General features: G+C 35.0%; 2 protein-coding genes across 5 annotated transcripts; both read right to left on the reverse strand.

Moving 5' to 3' along the window:
* Positions 1 to 1,129: 1,129 nt before the first annotated feature.
* On the reverse strand, positions 1,130 to 10,964 carry LOC133865790 (uncharacterized). 3 transcript variants are annotated; one of them, XM_062302265.1, is made up of 10 exons: positions 10,618 to 10,964; positions 9,209 to 9,382; positions 5,745 to 5,936; positions 5,543 to 5,633; positions 5,126 to 5,409; positions 4,962 to 5,030; positions 4,831 to 4,887; positions 3,009 to 3,061; positions 2,842 to 2,917; positions 1,130 to 2,402 (listed from the first exon to the last, which is right to left on the reverse strand). In XM_062302265.1, exons 1-10 carry the CDS (start codon positions 10,659 to 10,661, stop codon positions 1,469 to 1,471), a joined length of 1,974 nt encoding a protein of 657 aa, XP_062158249.1. In that variant the 5' UTR covers positions 10,662 to 10,964; the 3' UTR covers positions 1,130 to 1,468. The 3 variants fall into 3 exon arrangements, with proteins under 3 accessions (XP_062158249.1, XP_062158250.1, XP_062158248.1); XM_062302266.1 differs by having other exon boundaries at positions 5,543 to 5,871; XM_062302264.1 differs by having other exon boundaries at positions 5,543 to 5,936.
* Positions 10,965 to 12,374: 1,410 nt separating this feature from the next.
* Positions 12,375 to 21,660, reverse strand: LOC133865401 (carbon catabolite repressor protein 4 homolog 3). Of its 2 annotated transcripts, XM_062301800.1 has the most exons (13): positions 21,294 to 21,659; positions 20,897 to 21,060; positions 20,710 to 20,775; positions 20,216 to 20,268; positions 20,040 to 20,121; positions 19,856 to 19,942; positions 16,541 to 16,633; positions 16,438 to 16,470; positions 16,171 to 16,283; positions 14,957 to 15,068; positions 13,697 to 13,782; positions 13,523 to 13,607; positions 12,375 to 12,737 (listed from the first exon to the last, which is right to left on the reverse strand). In XM_062301800.1, exons 1-13 carry the CDS (start codon positions 21,574 to 21,576, stop codon positions 12,603 to 12,605), a joined length of 1,392 nt encoding a protein of 463 aa, XP_062157784.1. In that variant the 5' UTR covers positions 21,577 to 21,659; the 3' UTR covers positions 12,375 to 12,602. The 2 variants fall into 2 exon arrangements, with proteins under 2 accessions (XP_062157784.1, XP_062157785.1); XM_062301801.1 differs by lacking the exon at positions 20,710 to 20,775 and having other exon boundaries at positions 21,294 to 21,660.
* Positions 21,661 to 22,801: the final 1,141 nt, after the last annotated feature.

Raw genomic sequence — 22,801 nt, forward strand, 5'->3', positions numbered from 1 at the left:
ATGCTACACATCATCCTCTTGTCCACCTTTTATCCTCCCAAAATTGATGTGGCTCTTAAAATCACCATTGGATCAAAATTCAATAATGATTTATCATAAATTTAATGGTGATTTTAAGAGCCACATCAAATTTGGGAGGACAAAAGGAGGATAAGGGGATGATGTATAGCATTACTCTTTCAATTTTAAGTTTTTTTTTTTTCACCTATTGGGTAATTTTCAAATGAATTGAACAACATCCCGCACAACCGAACATGGCAATAAACAAAAACATACACAATGTAAACATGACATTAAACCCGCATCAATAAACCAAGACAGTTGGGACAAACATTACACAATAAAAACAACATATCGCAATAGTCTCCACGTTGTACTGAGATAGTCCTTAGGGTAGACTTTTTTCCCTCAATCTATCTTTGGTAATCTCGGGAATCAGATAACTTGGCTCTAATCTCTCTATTTTTATTTTTATAAATGATATTTTTGCATCCCCTATACATCTCTTGTAGATCTCATTTTTAAATCTACCTATAATATTCACATTGGGCTTTATAAATTTAATAGTAGATTCGAAACTTGATTGTACGTAGATGTACAAGATATATATAGAAAATGTAAGTGTATCATTTCTCGTTTTGTTTTTTAAGAATACCGAAATACCCCTCATGATAGACTGTATTAGTGGTTCCCAATTAGTGAAAGAAAAATAAAACCGATTTTGGTCAACTAGAGTCTCTTCACTTCCTCTAGGTCTTATTACTTTGTTTGACTCGATAGTTAGCAATTTCTTAGCCTTCCATGATGAAGGAAACAAGGATTGAAGTCTCCATAAGACAATCAATTAATGCATTTCATTGGTATTGTATTTGTTAGTTAGGGGTGATTGTAGGAAGTCTTGCTCTTTCAATTTTTGGTTTTTCCTCGTATTTCCCAGGATTTTTTTTTTTTTTTTTTGTTATTATTACCTTCTTAATTAATGTATTACAACTCTTATCTTGCCTAAAACAAAAAAGAAAAAAGAAAAAGGAGCATTACATGTTTAGGGAGTCAAACCCAGGAAAGTTCCAATACATTACAAACACTGGTTATTACCAATCAAGATTCAAGAACACCTCAAGGAATCCTATTGAAGCAATAAAAAGATGTAATAATCGAGAAAGTTTAAACATTGTATGATGGACAACTTTTGTTTTGAGTACAAACCCAATCCAAGCATAACCTTTCAAGAAAATCATTTCCCTCGATAAAATTGATGGGAAAGATGAGTAAGGCACGTACAACAGTTATCGTGCTTTCAGTGTACACGATGTAATACAACTTTTGAATTCAAAGTATAAAACTGTACCCACTAAAGGTATAAATCTAATCAACCATCTACCACAGATATAACATGCCTAAACCTGAAATGCTTTTTTTTTCTTTTTTTAAACGAAAAATAAAAAATAAAAAAATAATGCATGGGTTTTTAGCTATTAACCTGTCCTTTTTTCTTCAACCTCTCAGCCCTCCGAGTAGATGGCTGTTTCTTAGCAGGCTCCACAAGCAGCAAGCGGGACATGACATATGCCAAGAGTTCCTCATGGTGGGAGAAGGTGAAGTCCAAGTGGGCATACTCAAACTCATTATATGATACATCCACACCAGAATTCTTCATTAATTTATAGTGCTTTCTTACCATCGAAGGCCGGATTACCTTGTCCTTGTGTCCGGCAACCAGATCAACGGGAATATCAATGAGCCAATAGAATTCACCCAAGTCCAATGGCTCAGGAGATCCGTAGGCCTCCATGTTAGCGGATGCACTCCCATAATCGTACATTTTAAACTTCCCGCTACGCTTCATCTGTGCAAGGTGGATAGCCACTTGAAATGAAACTCCTGGCATATCATTCATGTTGTAGTGAGGTAGCCCTAACACGCCAACCCAATTTGAGCTGTCTCCACCAACGCCATAGCTCATCAGAGTTTGAACTAGCCCTCCAACTGCAGGATAGTTATGGAAATCCCTAGCCAACTTGTTGAGTAGCATACGGAAGAATCTGGTTGGTATGTAGAAGGCAGGCACAAGTGGTGCCAAAAAAGGAGCCAACATAAGGAAAAGATGCTCCACCACCGTGAAGACAAAAGTAGAATCATCATGGAATCCGGCGGGTGATAATAAAACCAATCTAGATAGCCTGTGGGGCTTTTCTTCCACTCGGCGTGTTATAGCATACATCAACATAGCAGCTCCTCCTAAGCTATGGCAGACTGCACAAAGTTTGTAAAGCTGATCATCAGTTTCCTGCTCGAGATCAGGATGGCTAAGCTTCAATTCCGAGGTTTTCACTTCATGAATTTTCTCTATTATTGCAGGAATATCCTCAGTCCCATGCTCATTGATGGAGTATCGCCAGTACCTGCATTGATGCTAACATTTAGATACAGCATTACCCTACTACAGTGGTGGCACATTATTTAAGAATTCTGAAATAATGTAGTCCCATTCTCCTCCTTCCCAACCATAAACTTTAAAGGATGCAAATGAACCAAAGGTATAACTCCATATTTTTTTTTTTTGATAAGTAATTTAAAATTCAATAAAAAAGCGCAGAGGGGCGCAACCCTAATACACGGGAAGTATACAAGAGAGCCCCTAAACAGGAGGAACAACTAATAAATTAAGAAAGTCTACAAAAGTAGAAACACCTAGGTGGCAAAGATGGGGAGCTATCCATAGATATAACGTGTTAAGAAGACGCTTCCTTAAAACCACCATTACCGTCTCGACATCTTCAAAGGTATAACTCCATATTAAAACTGACAACTCAATACAATGGGACTTATATGTAAACTTACTGTCGTGAGGAAATGTTCTTGTCAGCATGTTCCCTAGAAACCAGACCTCGCAAATTCCCAAGAAAAACATCATACCCTGCGGAGCAAGCAAGCAACAGCATATCCATAGTTCAATATATTGAATTATTTTGCAAGTTCCACATACTCTTAATGCAAATATAACAAACCTTTATCAAAGGCTGCAAAAGCGGGAGAACCAACAACCCCATTGCACACCCAACTAGAAAACAAAATCAACTTATTAGAAAACAAATACAAGCACAACAAAATTAACTTATTAGAAAAAAAAAAAAAAAAAAAAAAAAAAAAAAAAAAAATACAAGCACAAGATATGACACAATGTTTGAGAATTATTAGGAATACAAGGAAACGTAAAGAAATCATCTGTTACTGATGTTTAAAATTGAAGACCTGAAGAAAAGAGAGAGGTTGCCAGTGTCAAACACGAGCTACGAGCAAATAGAACAAATAGAGCTACGAGGAAAGATCAATACCGTCACATGCAAACATGCTCTAAATAGGCCTTTCATAGCTATAAATGCTATTTTTACAAACATGCCAACTCCCTACATATAATGCTAATTTTTCATACATACATCACAAAGCCAATCTCCTAATAAAGGTTTGGCAATATTTATCTAGGAAAAAAAGACGTGGTTCCAGAAGACCAAGTGCAACAAACAGGAATGTGTAAAGGATGAGTACAACATACTATGGTTTACCATTTTTAATGCTTTTTATAATAACGGTGCAACCTAGAAAGTGAGAGAGAAATGAGGATCCATCATGCAGAGAGCCGGTGTGAAACTTTCAACAAACAGTAATCACATTGCCAATACACTGAAATGCCTTAGATAAAAAGCAATTAAAAATAGCTTCACAAGTCACCCTCACAAACCATTGGAGCAAGTCTGCACTAAACCGACTCATGCATACAACCGATGGGAAGAGGGTAGAACAACCCAAAGACTTCCTTCCCTCCCTCCCCTTTTTTCTCCTTTTCACTGTTATAAAAAAAATCCGTGATATTTCGAGGTAATCGGTATATTGGGGAATTCAAAACATTAGGAAAAGTACTTCTTCGATGAAATTATCCTCTGCACAAACATGGCCATAGTAACACCAAAAGTGAGAAGAAGGGCAAGGGACAAACAGCAGCCAAGACCATTTACATTGCCCGGCACTAATTATTCATGAGAAGAGATTAATGGGGGCACCTGGTTATAAGGCAGGTACATATGGAACAAAAAAATGAAACACTTGGCAAACCGTACAATCATCAAATATGTATTAAGGTAGGGAGGAAACAGAGTAAATATCTGCAAAACCAGCCACTCTTTCTGAATGCAAAAAAAATCTCAATTAGGAATCGATATGTGCATATTTTGATAGTAGCTTGTATGCAAATGTTAACCAAAAAAATGAATGACATGAAGACAGACACCAAACTACTACGAGAGTTTCGCCTTTCAAAGTGCCAGTCATGTAGGGCCACCAGGCCAGGCTGAGTCAGAAAGGCTTTAATGACCCAAGGTTCATATTAGGGCAATGAGAGTGAGGGGAAGAGGTACAAAACATTGGTGGCAAAAGGTAAACCAACAGCGACATCTAGATGATGGAGTCACAAGTAGACGGAGGACAACATTTTAAACATTTGTATGAACATACAAACTCAAAAGACTGATCCCATATTTAGTTACCAAGTTCAACACCTATGTAGAAAAATTCAATAGTTTTATTGAGCTCAGATTCAACATTTCTACAAACTTCAATCAATTTTCAACTCCTTATTGACCTCCGACCAAACTTGAAGATGAAAATTATATCTTATAATGAATAGGGTATACGCTGGAGCTAGGCACAAAAGGGTTATAACTTTATTAACATCATGGTTTTTCTAATCACTTCTTCCAACAATTGCAGAAACTGGACCAACTTTTCACTAGTGCAAATTACAATTAATCAAGAAAGAGAGAAGAACTAACTCACCCCATAGATGAATCCAAAATTCCATGCTGAAGATAAACTGCTTTCCGTGCATCACGTCTGCAACATCACACTGCAGGCATAAGGCACCATGCACTCAAATAAACTTATAACCTGACAGGAAAAGTTGTTACCTAGGGATTCTTTCCAAAAGAAGAACATATCCATCAGCAGTGGTCACGTGGATAGCTTCATATGGGTACCTAATACAGGCAGAAAATTAAGGAACTTGCAGAAAATATGAATAATTCCAGAAAGAAACATAACTTGCAGGAAGTTGGCAGAGAACAACCCTTACCCAAGCTCTGTTATGACATCCTGACATGTCCGAGCATCTGTATTTAGAGACTGATGAAAAGTAGTATTCCTTTCTGTAGGAGCTGGATCATCTTCCCCAAGTGTAGCTGTAGTGACAGTGGCTTCCAAAACACTACCATGATTTTCTCCAGTACCCCCATTGTAAGATGATATCCATCTCAAAAGTTTTCTAAATGCGTCTGATGGGGAGAGAATAAAATGAGCTAACTTATGAACAACATCGAAAATAGCTTCTATGAAGATCTCGATTGCTAGATGAAGATCCTGGTAGACATAACAAGAAAATTAAGCAAAAGGGAAATCATGCATCTAAATCTTTTCCATAAGACAAGAAAAACATATGATCAACAAACAACAATTTCCAAGAATCATAACTAATAGCAGTCCAAGCACAAACCTCTATGACTCCACGTCTCCTGTCCGTGGTACGGTGAAGCAGATGGTCCTTGAGTGTTTGCACTCTCTTAATTGGATGTAAATGCTGTTGACTTCCAGAGATAGCAGGGGATTTTGATCCCCTATTATAAACAAAATGACAAAGACGAACTGGGATTCCCAGAAGCAATTTTGCAGGAAACAGAATCCAAAAGAATATGCACCTGATCCATCCTGTACACTGCCTATCATACTTGGTGAAAGTACTGGCCCCAGAGATTCGTGAACTCTGAGATGATGGTGATGCAGGATATATGTTTAGGTCACTATCTTCTTCAGCAGAGGAGTAATCTACACTTGATGTATCAGAATCCATAGAAAGCTCATGAATGAACTGGTTGAAAGAGGACACACCACTATAGTATCAAGGAAAAGCAGAAATGTCAACAATTGAGATATGTTCCAGCAGCAAATATAAAGTAAAGAAGCCGTCATATGACAATAATTATCGGCTGAAAGAAAGACTATAAATTGCCCAATCGAAAATAATTTGGAGGGGGAGGGGGGGGTACCATATGCAAGTACAAAAGAATAGATATTGACATTATCACATGTTCAGAAAAATCACCACGTAAGTCCTTCAGGTGCTATTCTTGGGTGAAAAATCAAAAGCTTTTCAGACTATATTAGTTTGAAATAGCCATTGACAAGTGACAAAAATATTCTTTTGATAAGTAATCGAATTTCATTAAAAAGAGAAAAGGCGCATATACAAGAGAAACACCTAACCAGAAAAGGAAAAGAGAGACAAGTGACAAAAATGTTCATCCCAGGCAATATGAATACAAGCAGGTTTATGCTAAAATGAATTACCAGCACTTCACAATTTGAAAAACACCAATATACTTTCCATTTATTAAAGGAGATAGGAATGTCAGACTGTGCACTCTCACCACAAAAATTTGTTAATATACTTATTGGATGTAACAAGAGTGTAGGAGAAGATATTGGATGTGCAATAATTGATTTTGTAGATGAGGACAATGACGAAACTTGTAGGGAAGCTTATTTGTCCCTCACTCTCCCAGTTTGTGTTATAAGTTTATACAGCAAGAATCTTCTTGGCATCTTTCTTACAAAGTAGCAACAAAAAGATAGAATCTTACTCCAGTCAGATTGAGAAAGAAATAAGAAATCTACCTCTCAGTTTTACACTTTCATTAAATTCAATCTTCTATCACAGGAAAGCAAGTTCTTACAAGACCCTGTTCAAAGTCATAAATTTAAAGCAGTATCCCCTAGCATGCATGATGTGCGCGTTATAGTGTGTATTTGATATGCTTAATTCATACGCTGTTTGGATTATTTTATATTTTATTTAATCTTATTATGTTGATTTTTATGTTTTGTAGGTATCCCAGGAGTTTGGCAAATAAAGAAGGAAAAATTGGAGAGATTAGATTAAGAAAACCAAGGTTGATCCTACAACTCCGCAATGAACCTTGAGTGCTGTTCTGAGCATAACTCAAAATTCGGATCAAAACAAGGCCAGATGCGTTGGAAAGATAACTCAGTGAAGAACAATTTGTGATTTCACGTTGAATACCAAATTCTGACATATTGAGGGCCAAAACCAAGTGTGAAGTAGAGCTAAGTAATAAATTCGGGATTTGATAATAAAATGGGCTCATGGATCAGCATGTACATTTGCCACATGGGAACAAAGGCTATTGATAATAGCTTAAAAGAGTTGGTGGAATTTGCAGTAATGACCCAAAAATGCAGCAAACCAGTGAAGGAAAAGTGGGGCCCACGGCCAAAACAAGAGAAGAGAAAAGTTTGTCTCACCAAGTGCCTAAGTGGGAGAAGTAAATAAAAGAAATAAAAATGTGTGGGACCCAAGATTGGAGGATTGACCCATAATATGTTGTTGAAAGAAAGGCCAAGGAGATGCAGGAGAAACACAACGGACTATAAAGAATAGAAGATTCTCGTAGGCCATCAAGGAAAGAAGCATGAAAGAAAAGAAGTCAAAAGCAGCATGGAATACGAAACTAACAAGAAAAAGGGTTCGAGGCAAATTCTGAATACGAATACTACAGAGGAAGGTTTTCTTTCTCTATAAGAGGAGAGTGCCGCAGAGCCAAAGAGGGAATCGGATTTTGAGCAGAGCCAATGCCGCATAGCGCAAACAAGAAAGACAGCAACCACGGTGCAGTACTTTGGGATTTCTATTATTTCTTTTGGTGTAACATTTTCGTAAGCTTCTCAAACTCAATGGATTCAATTATGATTGTGATTATTTTTATTTACATGAGAGGCTAAATCCCCAACTAAGGTCAAGGATGAAGTCTCATCAATAAGTAGCAAATATATGTTTATTTGATTTGATATTTTCTGAATAAATTAGCTTTGATATTTAAATGTTCTTGCTTCAATTTAATTAAGGAGATGAGTCTTGGATATGAGTTTAATCATGTTTTCTCGTGATTTGGGATAATCTCCATTAATTAATTGCTTGGATTTTTATTTTATTTTTATAAGATAATTAATTGCTTGGATTTTCATTTCAAAATATTAAAATTGGATATCCATTGTGATTTGTTTTATAAACGGATACATTGGATGATTTGATTCTATTCTTTTAAGTGAAGAAGAACATGCACGAGATTCTTTTTTTTTTTTTTTTTTGATAAGTAAGAAAACATGCACGAGATTCTTATAGAACCTTAATGAGAATATTTTATTATCTATGGCAACGTGATAAAAATCAAGATTGTTATGAAGAAAGTTTCAAAGAAATTGATGACCATAGATATATTTTGCTATGAATTGATGAGTGTGAATTCCTACACATTAGTAATTTGTCACTTAATAAAATTTACCTTTTGATTATTTTGGTTTATTTATTGCATATTTTTACGATCAATTTTAGTTTAATTAAAATACTTATCAAAAAAAAAAAAAATAGTTTAATTAAAATCACTCATTTTTCTAACTAGATTAAGATTTAATTGGTTTAGAGCTATTTGGTTTTCTTAAATTAATCCAATTCCCTATGGGTTTGACCTCACACTTACAAAACTATATTTGAAAACGATTCATGCACTTGCAAGTACATGAAAATTTCACATCAATGTATGAGCTTATTTTGTGAAGATAAATTATGGAGAGAGTTGGTCCAACTACACAACAATACTCAACACATGCCCATTTTCACATGTAAGTTAGTAGAAACATCCAATCCAAGATCTAGGAAATGGGTTTATTCTAACTTAGCTACCTTGTGATGTAGAATAGATAAGAAACCTGCCTATATTGGCATACCGCATACCATAGGAAAGCTTTATGGTCTAGATGTTGAGTATTGATACTCAACTTTGAGGGGGATGGGGGTGATTGTGAAGTAATCGAATGCACGCCAGAAATGTAGAAAATTATGCTCATTGCAAAGACAGTCAGAGAGAAGAAAAAGAACTAAGTAACCTCACTTTCAACAAATTAAAAACTCAAATTTCCATTATTCAAAAAGTACTCCTCAGAAATTAGTTAAATAACTTTATCCATCCTGTATTTTTTATTAAGTCTGTCCATTTTGTTCAAAAATGAAAGATATCAATTCCCCATGCAAGTTCTGGTGCAGAAAAATTTCATAAAAGAATTTACCACCAAACTAGTAAAAACTTACTTTTCCATCCAGCGTGGAAATCGAGGTCCACGAAAGCTTGGCTTAAGCTCCCAGCCATGGATACCTTCAAGGATAGTAGCCTTCCCTGGTAAAATGGTCAACAAAAGTGCTGACACTCCATTGATCAGCCTCACAATATTGTTCAGAGATTCATAAGTGAATGTCTTTACTGACCTGCACTAAAAAATAAAAACAAAAAAGCAAATTTGTCATATCATGACAAAGAAAAAGAAAAAATATGCTTTAATAAAAAATAAAAAATAAAAAATAAATTGGTAACATAATATCAGAAAATATAAACCTCAGTAACACCCAAATACTCTCAAACTAGTAAAGCAGAAAATCAACCAAAACCCCTGTTATTAGCAATTCTGAAGACAGCATAGAAAAATTACAGATAATTTGGATAAGAACCTGAACAGGAAACCCCCACAACTGGAAAAGTTAAAACTTGATTATTAATTATTATTTTAAAAAAAAAAAAAAAAACACCATAAACCAAAACGTGCAAAATGCAGTGGAGCATAGAGAACTTATAATCTCAAACAAGGAAGGACAAAAATGGTGAATTGGCATTTCAAACTCACTAAAAACATGTGAAACCGGTCAAAACGATCTATATATTTGTTTCTGGAAGTCCCAAAACTTTCACCAAGGCCTACTTCTGATGAGGATCAAACACAGGCATCATATACATTTATATGATATGCAACCTTCACCATATACAGACACAGAGTGTACTCCCAGTCCAACTGCAAAGACTATCAAATGCAGCTAATATGTGGTAACTAAATAACTTAGTCAACAAAAACCCTGCGAGTATGATCACAAGAAATCAAGATGGGTTGCCTGGACTGCTCATCACTAACAAGACCCAAAAAATCAACTTTTCCATCGTTCTAAAGATAGCTATAAGGATGTCCTTCAAGTACATAAAAGGGTAAAATTCTCTCATCTAATTCCAGTCATTTAGAGGCCACTGATGTTCAAGAACGGAATTGCCCTTGTACAACAAAACATTCACAGAATATTGTTGCGCTTAATTTAGAACACAATTTTTTAACTGTTAGAAATCAATACAACTCTCCTCCCCCCCCCCCCAAAAAAAAAAAAAAAAAACCCAGATATCGAAATTAGATTTAATGACCCAGCTCATTGAATCATCAAAGCGTTCTATATATAGAACCAATTATAAAAACCCAAATTTTTTACAAAAAAAAAAAAAAAAACCATAATAAATGTCACGTCAACCATTTCTAGTTTCATGTAATCAAAAAAATGAAACTATGAAGGCCACTTCCACCATTCACATCAAGATCAATACATATATCACACTATTCAAATCAGTATACCTATATACATGCGGTAGAAGAAGAACAAAATGGGATTTGGGAAAGGGGTGGGCTCACTCTTTTGTGACGGCGAGGACGTTGTCAACGAACCGCTGCAACATTTAATTCGTGTTTTTCTCTTTTCCCGCTTTATAAAGTCCGATTTCTAGAATTTCTGCAGCAGAAGATACAAATTCCTTGGAAGCAAAAAATCGGAGGCTCCGAGAGAGCAGGGGACGGGCGAAACGCTGCGCAGAGGGTCCCCGATATATTTGGACGGCGATTCCTGCCGTGCGGAGTAAGCGAAAGTCGGTAATGTCAGGAAATCCACGTGGTGGAAGCCTGTCGAAGATGTGTCGGTTTCGCGACTCAGAATACGCCCACGTGCACAGTATTAAGTATCTGGGCCCTTGGTGAAGAACTGAAGATGGACGGTTAAGATATATAAAGCGACTTGGATAAGGGATTAGGATTGGTTTTGTCGACAAGAAGCCACGCTGTACAGTGCACAATCCGCTTGTTCTGCCACGTTGTACATGTTCTTTGATTGTGAGTTTGTCACGATAGATTGAGAAAGCTAATATCAACAAGGAAAAAAAAAAAGAAAAAAAAAAAGAAGATAATATCATTAAACTACACTCCAAAATCAATGAATCATTGCAACGTGTTGTGATAGAAGTCCTAAATTATGAATCTATATAATAATTCTATTATAGATTCATGTATATATATCATACAACTAGATAATTATAAGCTGTCATAATTGGAATTTTTTTTTTTTTTTTTTTTTATGAGTTTTGTTGCGGTTTTTACTATATTTTTTTTTACAAACTAATGTAGCAGTCCATAATTGTAAAATGATTAAGCAAAAAATAACCTGTCATTTTAATTGGTTATAGGCTGGCTTGTCAACCATATATTCTTAATCATTTTACTAATTATGAATTATCACATCTGGAACACCTCCAAAATTTTATCTCATAAAAGTAAGGGATTTTATTTAGAAAATAAGAGGGTTATTTTTGGCTAATATTGTTTTAAAGGTCTTATGTTTGATATCAATGATCGAAGAGTTGATTCTTGTTTACAAATGGCTCGGTTCATTTGCAACTCTATTTGATTATAAGTATAAAGGTTACACCTTTAGAGCAATTACGTAAGCTTTTAGCCTATCATAATGGGTGACTTGATTATCCTTTCTCTGTGTCCTTTCATTTCAACACTAAATCATGAGTGGTTCTGGTTTGAGAGGGAGATGATTGAAGTTTATTACAAATAAATTTCATTGTTTACTACAAATAAATTTCATTTTGCAGCATAATCCACAGAGAAGGTCCTCTCTCGGTTGATTGAAGTTTCTAAAAGGTCAACACAACTCCGTGAGTAGGTTTGTAAATGAACAAATTCGTTCGACAATCCGCTCGTATAAACTCGACTCAAATTTGGTTCGTTTAATAAATGAATTGATTGTGAATTCAAAATTATGCTCAAATATTAAATGAGTTATACTCGTATAAACTCGTATAACTTCATTTTTATTATGTTTTACAGTATTATTTTAATTTCATAATTAAAACATCTTTAAGTAAAGATGAATTATCTTCCTAATATAATAGATATAGCTTAAATTATTGTTAATGTGAGTTTTGATATAGATATGTGTGTTTAATTTTTGTGTATGTATAAATATATGTGCGCATAATGAATTAAACATACATATAAACTCGAGAGTAGATTATTTAAGATCCAAGTTAATTTATTTAATTAACTCAAATGATAAAATCTTAATAATAATTAATTAACTAATAATTTGTATGAATTTACAAAAAATAAAATAAAAATAAACAATCACTATACTTACTAATATAAATAAGTTAACGGAGCGGCTTGTGAACAAGCTCGAGTTCACTCAAAATATAAATGAATCAAGCTAGAACAAATTATCTAGATCGGTAATAAGTTCAAGCTCGACTCATGTTTAAAATCAAATCAAATCAAATTAACAGGACTTGAAACATTCAATCGACTTTACTCGGTTCGATTCCAGCCCTATACGTAACCAACTAATGATTTTCGTCTCTAGATGCTGGGGCAGATGTACCAGAGATTGTTGTTGTAGTAGTTTTATTGTTGCCTTCTTTTGTTCTTGGTGTGAATGCAAACTCACAAGCCAAGGCCAAGTGATCGCTACCCACTTTCTGCACAAGAAACAACACGTCAGATTTGGATATAAACGAATGTACAACTAAACCTACAACCACAGCTATACATACAATAAAAAACACATTATAAGGCACTCGCAAATTATTGAAGTAAACAAAATGAGCATTGCTATGCTTATAAATTTTATAATCCTACTAAATTATTTTAAAATTTTATAATCTTTGTAAATAATTTTTAAGAAAAAGTACACGTACTCTTCTCGAACTAAAAGGCAATTTGCAATGTCTCTCCAAACTTTCAATTGAAACAATGTCCACTTCTTCCAAACTATTAAAAAATTGCAATATAGCCCTTTTATACAGCAAAAAGACGAATATACCCCTAAAAGTTCTCAAAAAGACCAAAATACCCTTATAAATTCTAAAAAAAAATTAAAAATTAAAAAAATAAGGAATGGCTGCTGTCGTGGGTCTAGTGATCCTCGGCAGTTGCCGTGGGCCACCATTTTTTTAAAAATAAAAAAATTCTATGTTTTTCTGATTTTTTTTTTGTTTTTATAAATATTTTTATAAGGGTATTTTTATCAGTTACAAGAACACCTGCTTTTGAGTTTCACGAAGAAGATTCAAACCCACAATCAAGCAAGAGAATCCTAAACCTTAAAACACTAACCCTCACTTAATTTCGTTTTCTGACCAAAATCTATGCATAAGACAAACTGCCATAATCCCTTCAAAGTAAAATTATATTATTCATTCAAAAACTTCAAAAAATTTCAACTCAAATTGCATCAGGAGGCAAAAGTCTTGAGTGTTCCTACCTTGCATGGGAGACCACCTGTACTGTGTAGAATATCAAATGGAATGGTATCTAGAACTCTCGTAGGTACAAGACCATCAGAGTACCTGTATCAGTACAAGAAATTTGATTTTTCCATCATCATGAACCACCATTAGAAGAATCATCATCATAACTTTCAGGAAAAGAAATTTACCATAAATAGTCAACAGTTCCAAGAAACTTCGAGTGGTAGGATGTAGCTAAAGGTTCACCATCAGGTCCCCTTGTTTTTGTAGAGCCCTGAGAAGATATGAAATACAAGAAATTCTAGTGAGTGTTTTGCACAAGATAGGAAGATCGAACTTCCAGCCTTCCTAGGAAGAAGAAGAAGAAAATCTAAGGCTCCGTTTGTTTTGACGTAAAATATTTTTCAAAAAACGTTTTCCTACTTTTTTTACGTGTGTGGTGCAACATAAAAATTCGAAAATTATTTCCCACGACCACCAAAAACCTAAGGCACTGGGGGGAAAACATTTTATGCTTTTCCTCACTCGCACAACTATAGTTCTCGTAGCTCCCCTTTGTCGTCGCCATGGCACTGAGTACCCCCTACCGTCAGGCAAGAGCAACCCAACAATTACCACCAGAATCTGAACCTAGCCCACCGGCATCTCACAGCACTGACCCAAAATGGACGGGTAGTCGAAGCCTTCCAGTGGCAGTCCAGCCAGGGGCTTTCCAGTCACCCTCTGCAGCGCCTCTTGCTGGATCCCCACCACCCTGTTGCAATCGCCCAGCTTCAATTCCAGTGAGTACGACGGCATCCTCCCCTCCACCACCTACTTTATGATCTCCTAGATCTCTTGGCTTGCTGGAGCTGCCACCACCTTGGTGGGTACAACTTAGGGTGGAGACAGTGTGCAATCGACAAGCCCCACCGCAAGAGACTTTCCAAGTGTCGGCCTAGAGAATCACATCCTCAGCATGGTTTTTGTCATCAGTGGTGGCCCAGACGTCGGTGGAAGGGCAAAAAATGGACTGGAAGAAGCTGAGGAGGTAGATGAAGGAGGAGACCAAGGCAAAGATTTTGGCGAGGTCGAAAACGTCTAGAGAGGTCGAGTTGCAGATCTTCTCACGCCACCGGGTCAGCAAGAAGCAGACCACCAAGAAGAAGAGGGTGAAGAACACCGCATTGGTCAGGGACAGAGGCAGAGCAAATTTATGGTAATGAATAAAGAATAGGAATGATATTCAACTGGTCTAATGAATAAAGCATAGGAATGAGAGAGGTGCTGATGGGTTGATGCATGATGAAGTTGCTGGGTTTAATATGAGGGAATGCTGGACATTTTACAACCAGTTTCAGTGATGCTACCAAACAACGGAAAATAGCCAATTTTCAGACAGAAAATGTTTTACGCCGAAATAAACGGGGCCTAAACTACAATGTTTTAAAAGAGTAGAACCTAATTACCTTCACTGTGGCATAGGCACTGGCAAGCTTCAGTGGATGCACAAGTAAATGGCACCCAGCATTTCCAGTAGCAACTTTTACCTCTTCATCCGTCCAGCAATTTTCAAATAATCTGAAATGAACAGAGTTCAAACATATAAAGGTCAATGATCACAAATAAGAAATATAATATATATTTTCACTGTTCGGAGCAAGAAATGATGAACAAGAATCAAGATGTTCTAATGAACCTAGAGTAGGCATATGCCTATGACATCAACAACTCCAAAATAAGCCTTACTACATTCAAAATCGTGGAATAGGACAAGATCATAAGATGGGAAGAAAAAATGAAGATACCATTTGAAATGAGAAAATTCAAACTACGATAGAAAGGAAGATAGTGGACTAGTAATTTAAGTAATGATTTTAGCCCATAAAAGAATAGCACCTGCAGTTTTAAGATAGATAACTAGATTCTGGAATCTAAGGGGATCGAATCCTTGATAAATAAGATGAAAATCCCACAAAAATCTGCCAGAAGGTGACAAAAGCATGCTCTGTTGTTTTAGAAATTCAGAAAACAAGATGAAAATCCCACAAAAATCTGCCAGAAGGTGACAAGCATGCTCTTTTGTTTTAGAAATTCAGAAAGCGAAGAACCTCTATTCATAAATGATTGAGAGAGAGAGAGAGAGAGAGAGAGAGAGAGCAAAAAAAAAATACTGTTTAATTCCTCATGAGATAAAAGGAGTAGATTATGTTGATTTGCGCCTATAAAGAAATGATATTTTGCCACCCAAAGACAACTATTGATTTTTTCTTTATTTCTTTTTAATTTTTTTAACTTTTTTTTAAAAAAAAATTTAAAAAGAAAACACAAAACCAGACCCCAACCCTTTTACATGGTTTTGTATATTTTGTTTAATAAAAAAATAAAAAAAATTCAATAGTTGTGTCAACAGTTGCATAACGAGGTGCCAACATATCACATCTCGCGCCCATATTGCATGTCTTAACCTAAAAAACTCCCATTTTGAAAACTGCATCACAATTAATTGTGAAGCCATGCAAAATCATCTGCATAATGAACCTGGGCCAGGTCCAAGCACAGCTATGCTGCTCTGGCCAAAGTTCTCAACCATATCAAATGTATGTATCCGTTATGTGAATTACACATGTATATCAGTGCACCAGGAAAGTAACATGTAACTACCACAAACAAGAAATAGTACCTATTCATCAAGATAAATGGACTCTTCATTTCTTTCTTGACACCCAGAACTTGAGCAGGATGACAACTTCTCTGCCCAGATAAGTCTCTTATATCATATGATAAGATATTTAGCTGCAAAATAGGAACCAGAATAAATTTCAATCAAGCACCTCGCCCATAAAATGTGTATTTTGGTTCACAAACTGACTACTGTCTGTATCATTCAGGTAGAGAATGACTTCTATAACCCTGATAATGTTCGTGAGGGTAACAACTAAGCAATCACCTTGGAGGATGACAGGAACTTGTATATTGCACTCTGTCAATGAGAAGGGTAAGAATTAGAGCAAGAAGTATACTCAAAACAAAAATAGCTTAAGATATTGCACCTGAGGAGTGCTATTGAAATCACCGACAAGCACAACAGGGGCATTACCCCATTTTGCTGAGAGGATCTGTGCCCTTGACAAGAGAAAGCGTATCTGAAAAGTTAAGCTATTCAATATCCAAGCACATCAGCAAATCAATGCAGAACATTGAAAAGCTTGATAACAATTTTATTATTAAAAAATAATAATAATAATAATAATTAATTAATTAATTAAAAATAAAAAATAAAAAGGGAAGAAAGAAAGAAGAAGGAGAAACAAAAAACAAGAAGCAAACCACAGTTTTTCTCATTAACATTAAATACACAAACTTTTATGCCAAATGTTATCACATCACTAATTAATTAACCAAAACTGCAATAAAAAGTTCAAAATATGCTAACACCGACAACCATGAATTGGTACTCGTATATGTGCTCACATTTTCCAAAGAAAAATTTCCTTAAACCACATCCATAACAAAAGAAGGGGGGTTGCAGGGGAGAGCAAAAACAACCAAAGCACCCATCACCCAGAATGTTGATAATAACCGTCTCACTGTCTTATTACCATTCTTCCTTCTTCTTTTTTTCTTATTTCTACAAGCACATTTCACTCTTGCTAGAAATAAAGATTATGTACAAATGTGTCAAACCTTTCTTTCAATGAGTAAAGCCAATTCATTAAGAAGCACCCTAACTCAAGTACACATGATATATATACAAGAGAAAAACACCTAGCAAGATCAAGAACTAGAAAAGAGAGCACAAAATTTACAAAGTTAGAGATATTGAGAAGGGCATTAGCAGAAATCCACTAAAAGAGGGATTTAAGAAAACAAAGTTGTAGATCCGAATTAGTCTTCTTGCAATCATCAAAACTTTGAGAATTTCTTTTTTCTTCAAGTGCACTATATAAGAAGGGATTACATTCCAAACAACAGTAAAATCATTCCCACTAAACCTTCCATTCCAACACGCCAAGAGTTCCACCATCTGTCTGGGCATAACCCACTTTACTCCAAACATCTTAAAATCAAATTTAACAAATCTCTCGCAATATCAAAGTGAAGGAGGCGATCAAGAGTTTTCCCACTCTTTTTACACATACAACACCAATCTATTACTATGATGTAACGCTTGCGGAGATTATCCATGGCGAGAATTTTTTCTAAAGGTGTTGTCCAAGTAAAGAAAGTCATCCTCAAATGAGCCTTAGACCTCAAGTTGCTCTTTCAAGGGAATGAGGAGCCAACATTGGGAAGGAGAACTTTGTTAGAAGTTTTGACCTCAAAAGATAGTCTTTTCAAAGGAATCTAACTAAGCTTATCTTCACCTATCCGACCCATCCTAATGGAATACAGAGCATTGAAAAAAGAAGATACATAATCCACCTCCCAATCATGCACCAATCTGATAAAATTCATGTCCCAAAGCATCTCGTCATTGTGAGCAGACATATGGTCAGCCACCAAAGCATCCCTATCCCTTGCAATTAGGGTTGTAAATGAACAACGTTGCTTGCAAACAGGCTCAAATTCGCTCGGCTAGGGATTGGTTTATTTATTAAACGAACAGAGCTTCAACAAATTTCTAGGCTCGTTTATTATACGAGCCAAACTTGTATAAGCTCAACTCGACTCGTATAAGCTCGTATAACCTCATTCTTATTTTAGAATTATTTTTTACTTTGTAATGAGAACATCTTAAGTATTTGGGAGAACTTCACTTATAACCCCTGATCTTTCATCACTTTGTAAAAATGTACCCAAACTTTAAAAAGTGTCAATTTAGGGTATCCATCTTTCAAATTTTTTCAATTTCAACCCTCCGTTAAAATTTTCCGTTAAATCCTGTCAAAATTTTCAAAATACCCCATTTTGTTTTAGAAAAAATAAATAAATAAATAAATTGTTAGGATTTATTGTTTTGTCAGAATTTAACGGAATTCACAAAAATACCCATGCTTGAATATTTGAAAATTTTATAATTTTCTTTTAAAAAAATAAACACATTGGTATTTTTGAAATTTTGATAGGATTTAACGGAAAATTCTAATATATGGTTGAAATTGGAAAAAAAAAAAAAAAATATATATATATATATATATATATATATATATATTGAAAGATGGATACCTTAAATTGACATTTTTTAAAGTTTGTATATCTTTTTATAAAAGTGATGAAAGATCAGGGGTTATAAGTGAATTTTTCCCTAAGTATTTAAAAAGATCAAAAAGAATCCTTTTTGTAATGTAATAGATATAGCTTGAATGATTGAAACTGTGAGTTGTAATATAGATATATGCATATTTGTGTGTATGTATATATGTGTGTATAATAAATGTATATACATATTATACAACAAACATATAGTATGGCAAGAAAAAATTTTATTCAGAGGGAGGAGAAGAGGCAGAAATTGAGATATGATTATTTTAGATTCGAGTTAATTTATCTAATTAACTCAGATAATAAAATCTTAAGAATAATTAGTATGGATTTACGAAAAAAAAAAATTAACAATCACAACATTTTCTTTATATATGCAATGAATAAATTAATTGAGCAACTCGTGAACAAGCTCGAGTTCATTCGAAAAATAAATTAACAGAATTTGAACAGATTATCTAGCCAGGTAATAAGCTAAAACTCGGCTCATGTTGAAAAAATATTAAACGACCTAAGCTTGAACATTCAATACTCGGCTTGACTCAGCTTAGTTGCAGCGCTACTTCCAATGCAAAATAACTTCGGAAATGTTTCCTTCAGGGAACAATCCCTACACCAAATGTCATCCCAAAACTTGGTCTAAGAGCCGCCACCGCCTCCAATACTAACAAAACTGAAGAAGGCATCCCAACCCCTCCTAATATGTTTCCATAGACTCACTTCATATGTGGCCCAATGACAACATTAGAGCACCACCACTAAATTGCCATATTTTTTAATCAACCACCAGTAGCTAGCTACCCATACATGGTGGATGGGTGCCCTTTAACCCAAGGGGTGGGGGCGTGCCAATAATGACTTCACGCTATGGTGAACAAACCAAATGACACCATATCACCCCACTTGTGAACACCCCCCAATACCTCCAATCACATTATTGTCCCACCTGGTTACAAGCTCGAATTACAAACTTTTTTGACGTGGTTAGAATACAAAATCAATTGGGAGGAGGTGCTATAAGATACATTAGATGCACCTCATATCTGAGAAAAATCATTGTAAGAGGAATATTAAGTCACCTAATTTAACCCCTGGACAGTAAGGAAAGTAATTATCTTCAAGTTATGCATAATATAATAGGACATCAAGGTAAAAGGACTTACCTGACCTAATTTAACATCACCACGACTTGGGTTATAAAGCACGTGGATGTTACCAATAAGTAGTCTTCTTGATTCATCTTTATGCATCTGCCTGCATGGAGGGCAAGGTTAGACTCCAAAGCATCAAAATGACCATTTATCATATACTGCTTAAAAATATCAGCATATGCTAATAAATTGATACCTCAAAAACAGAAAGTTGAGCAACATTATCACGAAGACCAGACACCTTGAATTCAATACTCTCTTCCTCTAATAACTGAAACCTGATGGAAAGAAGTTCAAAAACTATTCATTTATTGTAACCTAACCAGTATCAGAAACAATAATATAAAATACAGGGGAAAAAAAAAACCTTACTCATTAGCTTTCCAAAACATAGCACAGCCATCAACAGTATCTCCAGTGCGTCTCTACAATTGCAAAGTGCAAACAACTTACTTTGAATTTTCAGTTTTAACTTAAATAGAACCTCCATTTAAATATTGGGCATGACTCTCATACAGCTCCATTACACAGGTTTCCAGGTCCCAAAAAAAAAAAAACAGTTTTCAAGTGAAAGACCACCATATGTGGTCCGTTTATCAAATCAAACACACCACAAATTGGTTCAATTTGAAAATATTAGCTTAAAAAGCGAGTCAAATTCTTCTGAACTTTTTGGATGGTTGGAAATTTTAAAGTTTTTTCAAGACAAGTTTCGAATCAGTTGGTTTAAGCTATTTTTACTAAACAACATTTCAAGACGATTTTCAAATGGCAGCTGAATGGAACTGTATGAAGGTCAAATACAATTAAATGTGTCAGAAAATACTAACTTCACGGACAATGTTGGCTCAAATTTGAAAATTAACCTTATAAGACCCAACATAACCCGCTTTCACCAAAATGTCTGATATCTCATAATACTTGTCGACTTCCTAACAAAATCACAAGATCCACCATAAGTTTTACCCCAAACTCCAATTCAGTAAATCAAATTAGCTATAACAATCAAAAAGCAAACACGAAATCAATAAATAAATAACAAATGAACCTTACTTGCAAACAGATTATATCAGGGTTCCACCCCATGAGTTCTTTGCATATGACCCTTTTACGCCGCTCCCATTTCATGTAATAAGAAGGAACATTTGTGTAGAGATCTCTGTGCTTTGAAGCATTTCTGTCCCCCAATATGTTATAAGACACAACTGTAAATCTCTCTGGCACGCACACAAGCCACAAACCACAACAAAATTAATGCACTGTTCAATCAATGTGCTAGAGTTTTACTATATAATTCAAACTAGTTTGCATGAGCTTCAAAACAGGAAAATTCTCTAAGGACGCGCGCACAGAACCAACTTCATTTTAGAACTTGATCAAGCAATTCAAATGCTAGTGCGCCGTTTGGTTGCTAAGAATATTCCAACGAGAATATCAATAATATATGTACCTGGCGGTGCAAGTGGCTGATCAGCTTCGACCCAGTGGCGGACAATCTCCGGATCGTGAACCAACGGCCTATGTCTAAGGGGGTTGTACCATGGACGACTGTAGGAGCGGGAAGATAAGGAAGACGACGATGGAGGAGAATCCGCGGGACCAGAGGTGCAGCAAGAGATTGTGAGCTTGAAGGATGAGAAGAAGAAGGGGTCGCGCTTTGGCGAGCCTGAGCTCGTGATGGTCGTGGCCACGGGCGGGCGCGCGCGCAGCCAAGAAGAGACTTCGCAGCCCATCCTCGAGGCGTTTGTGTTTGCGGCTGTGGCTGGGTCTGGGTGCTGAAGGGACTCAACTTAACTACGTCACTGAGTTTAGCTCCACAGCTTGTGGAGTAGGGGATTTTTTTTTATGATTGAGAAATGATACCCACGCTCGTGCCCATCCGTAGCAGCGAAAATATCGTTAGATGCTATATGTATTTTTATTTATTATTTTATTTAATAATCATCTTTATTGTCTTGTAAAGATTTCACACAATTAAAATGGATATATTAATAGCTAAAAGTGCAAGTAGTCATTTTAAAAAAAAAAAAAAAAAAAAAGGTGCTATTTTAATAAGTGCAATTTTTAAAAAGTGCGATTTCAAAATATAGTTTATAAAAAAACAATTTTTGAAAACACACTTAACATTTGGTAATATTAATTAAACAGTAATTTTTCTGTCAATTGAGTTTTTAGATAACATTATTATAAAAGTGTAATTTCATAAACAAATTACCAACAAGGACATTTGTTTATAACAGTAAAATAACTAACATTGTTTAAGCCTTCATTTCAACATCTCTGCAAACCAAAGTATGTATGACTTATTAATTACTATTTTTGTATACAAACTATCACAAAATAGAATTTTACTAAAAAAAAAAAGATACTCCTTTTTCTTTTAGATTGAATTGTTATATACCTAATTATACATCTTTTGAACTTGGTGGAAGGAATTCTTATACTATGAATATTCTATTATATTTCTCTATGATATATATATATATATATATATATATATATATATATATATATATATATATATATATATATATATATATATATATATATATATATACACTTTTTCTTGAGATAAAGATTCCAAGCATACATATAATGGAAAATAGAACAACAAACCATCAAATTAAACCAATAATGTCATTCAAATTTAACTTTTACATAATTCACCAATAATTTAAACTAGTAGTTGAGAAGAACAATAAAAACTTAAAGTACATTAAAAATTAGCCTAAAACATAATTAATAAAGTATTGTTTATAGCCCACAAATGGACCGAGCTGTATTGTCACGAACCACTTTCATCTCCTCATCATGTACATTACCAATGTTTTCCTGATTATTACTCCTTGTTTCATCATCATTGCTCTCTAGATTATCCGAGTTACTTTCATCTCACTTAAATTCCTTATCCTTCCTATCATGTATTCTAATAAAATTATGAAGGACTGCGGTAGCAAC

This window comes from Alnus glutinosa, chromosome 4, assembly GCF_958979055.1.
Source record: "Alnus glutinosa chromosome 4, dhAlnGlut1.1, whole genome shotgun sequence".
In the NCBI taxonomy this organism is placed as follows: Eukaryota; Viridiplantae; Streptophyta; class Magnoliopsida; order Fagales; family Betulaceae; genus Alnus; species Alnus glutinosa.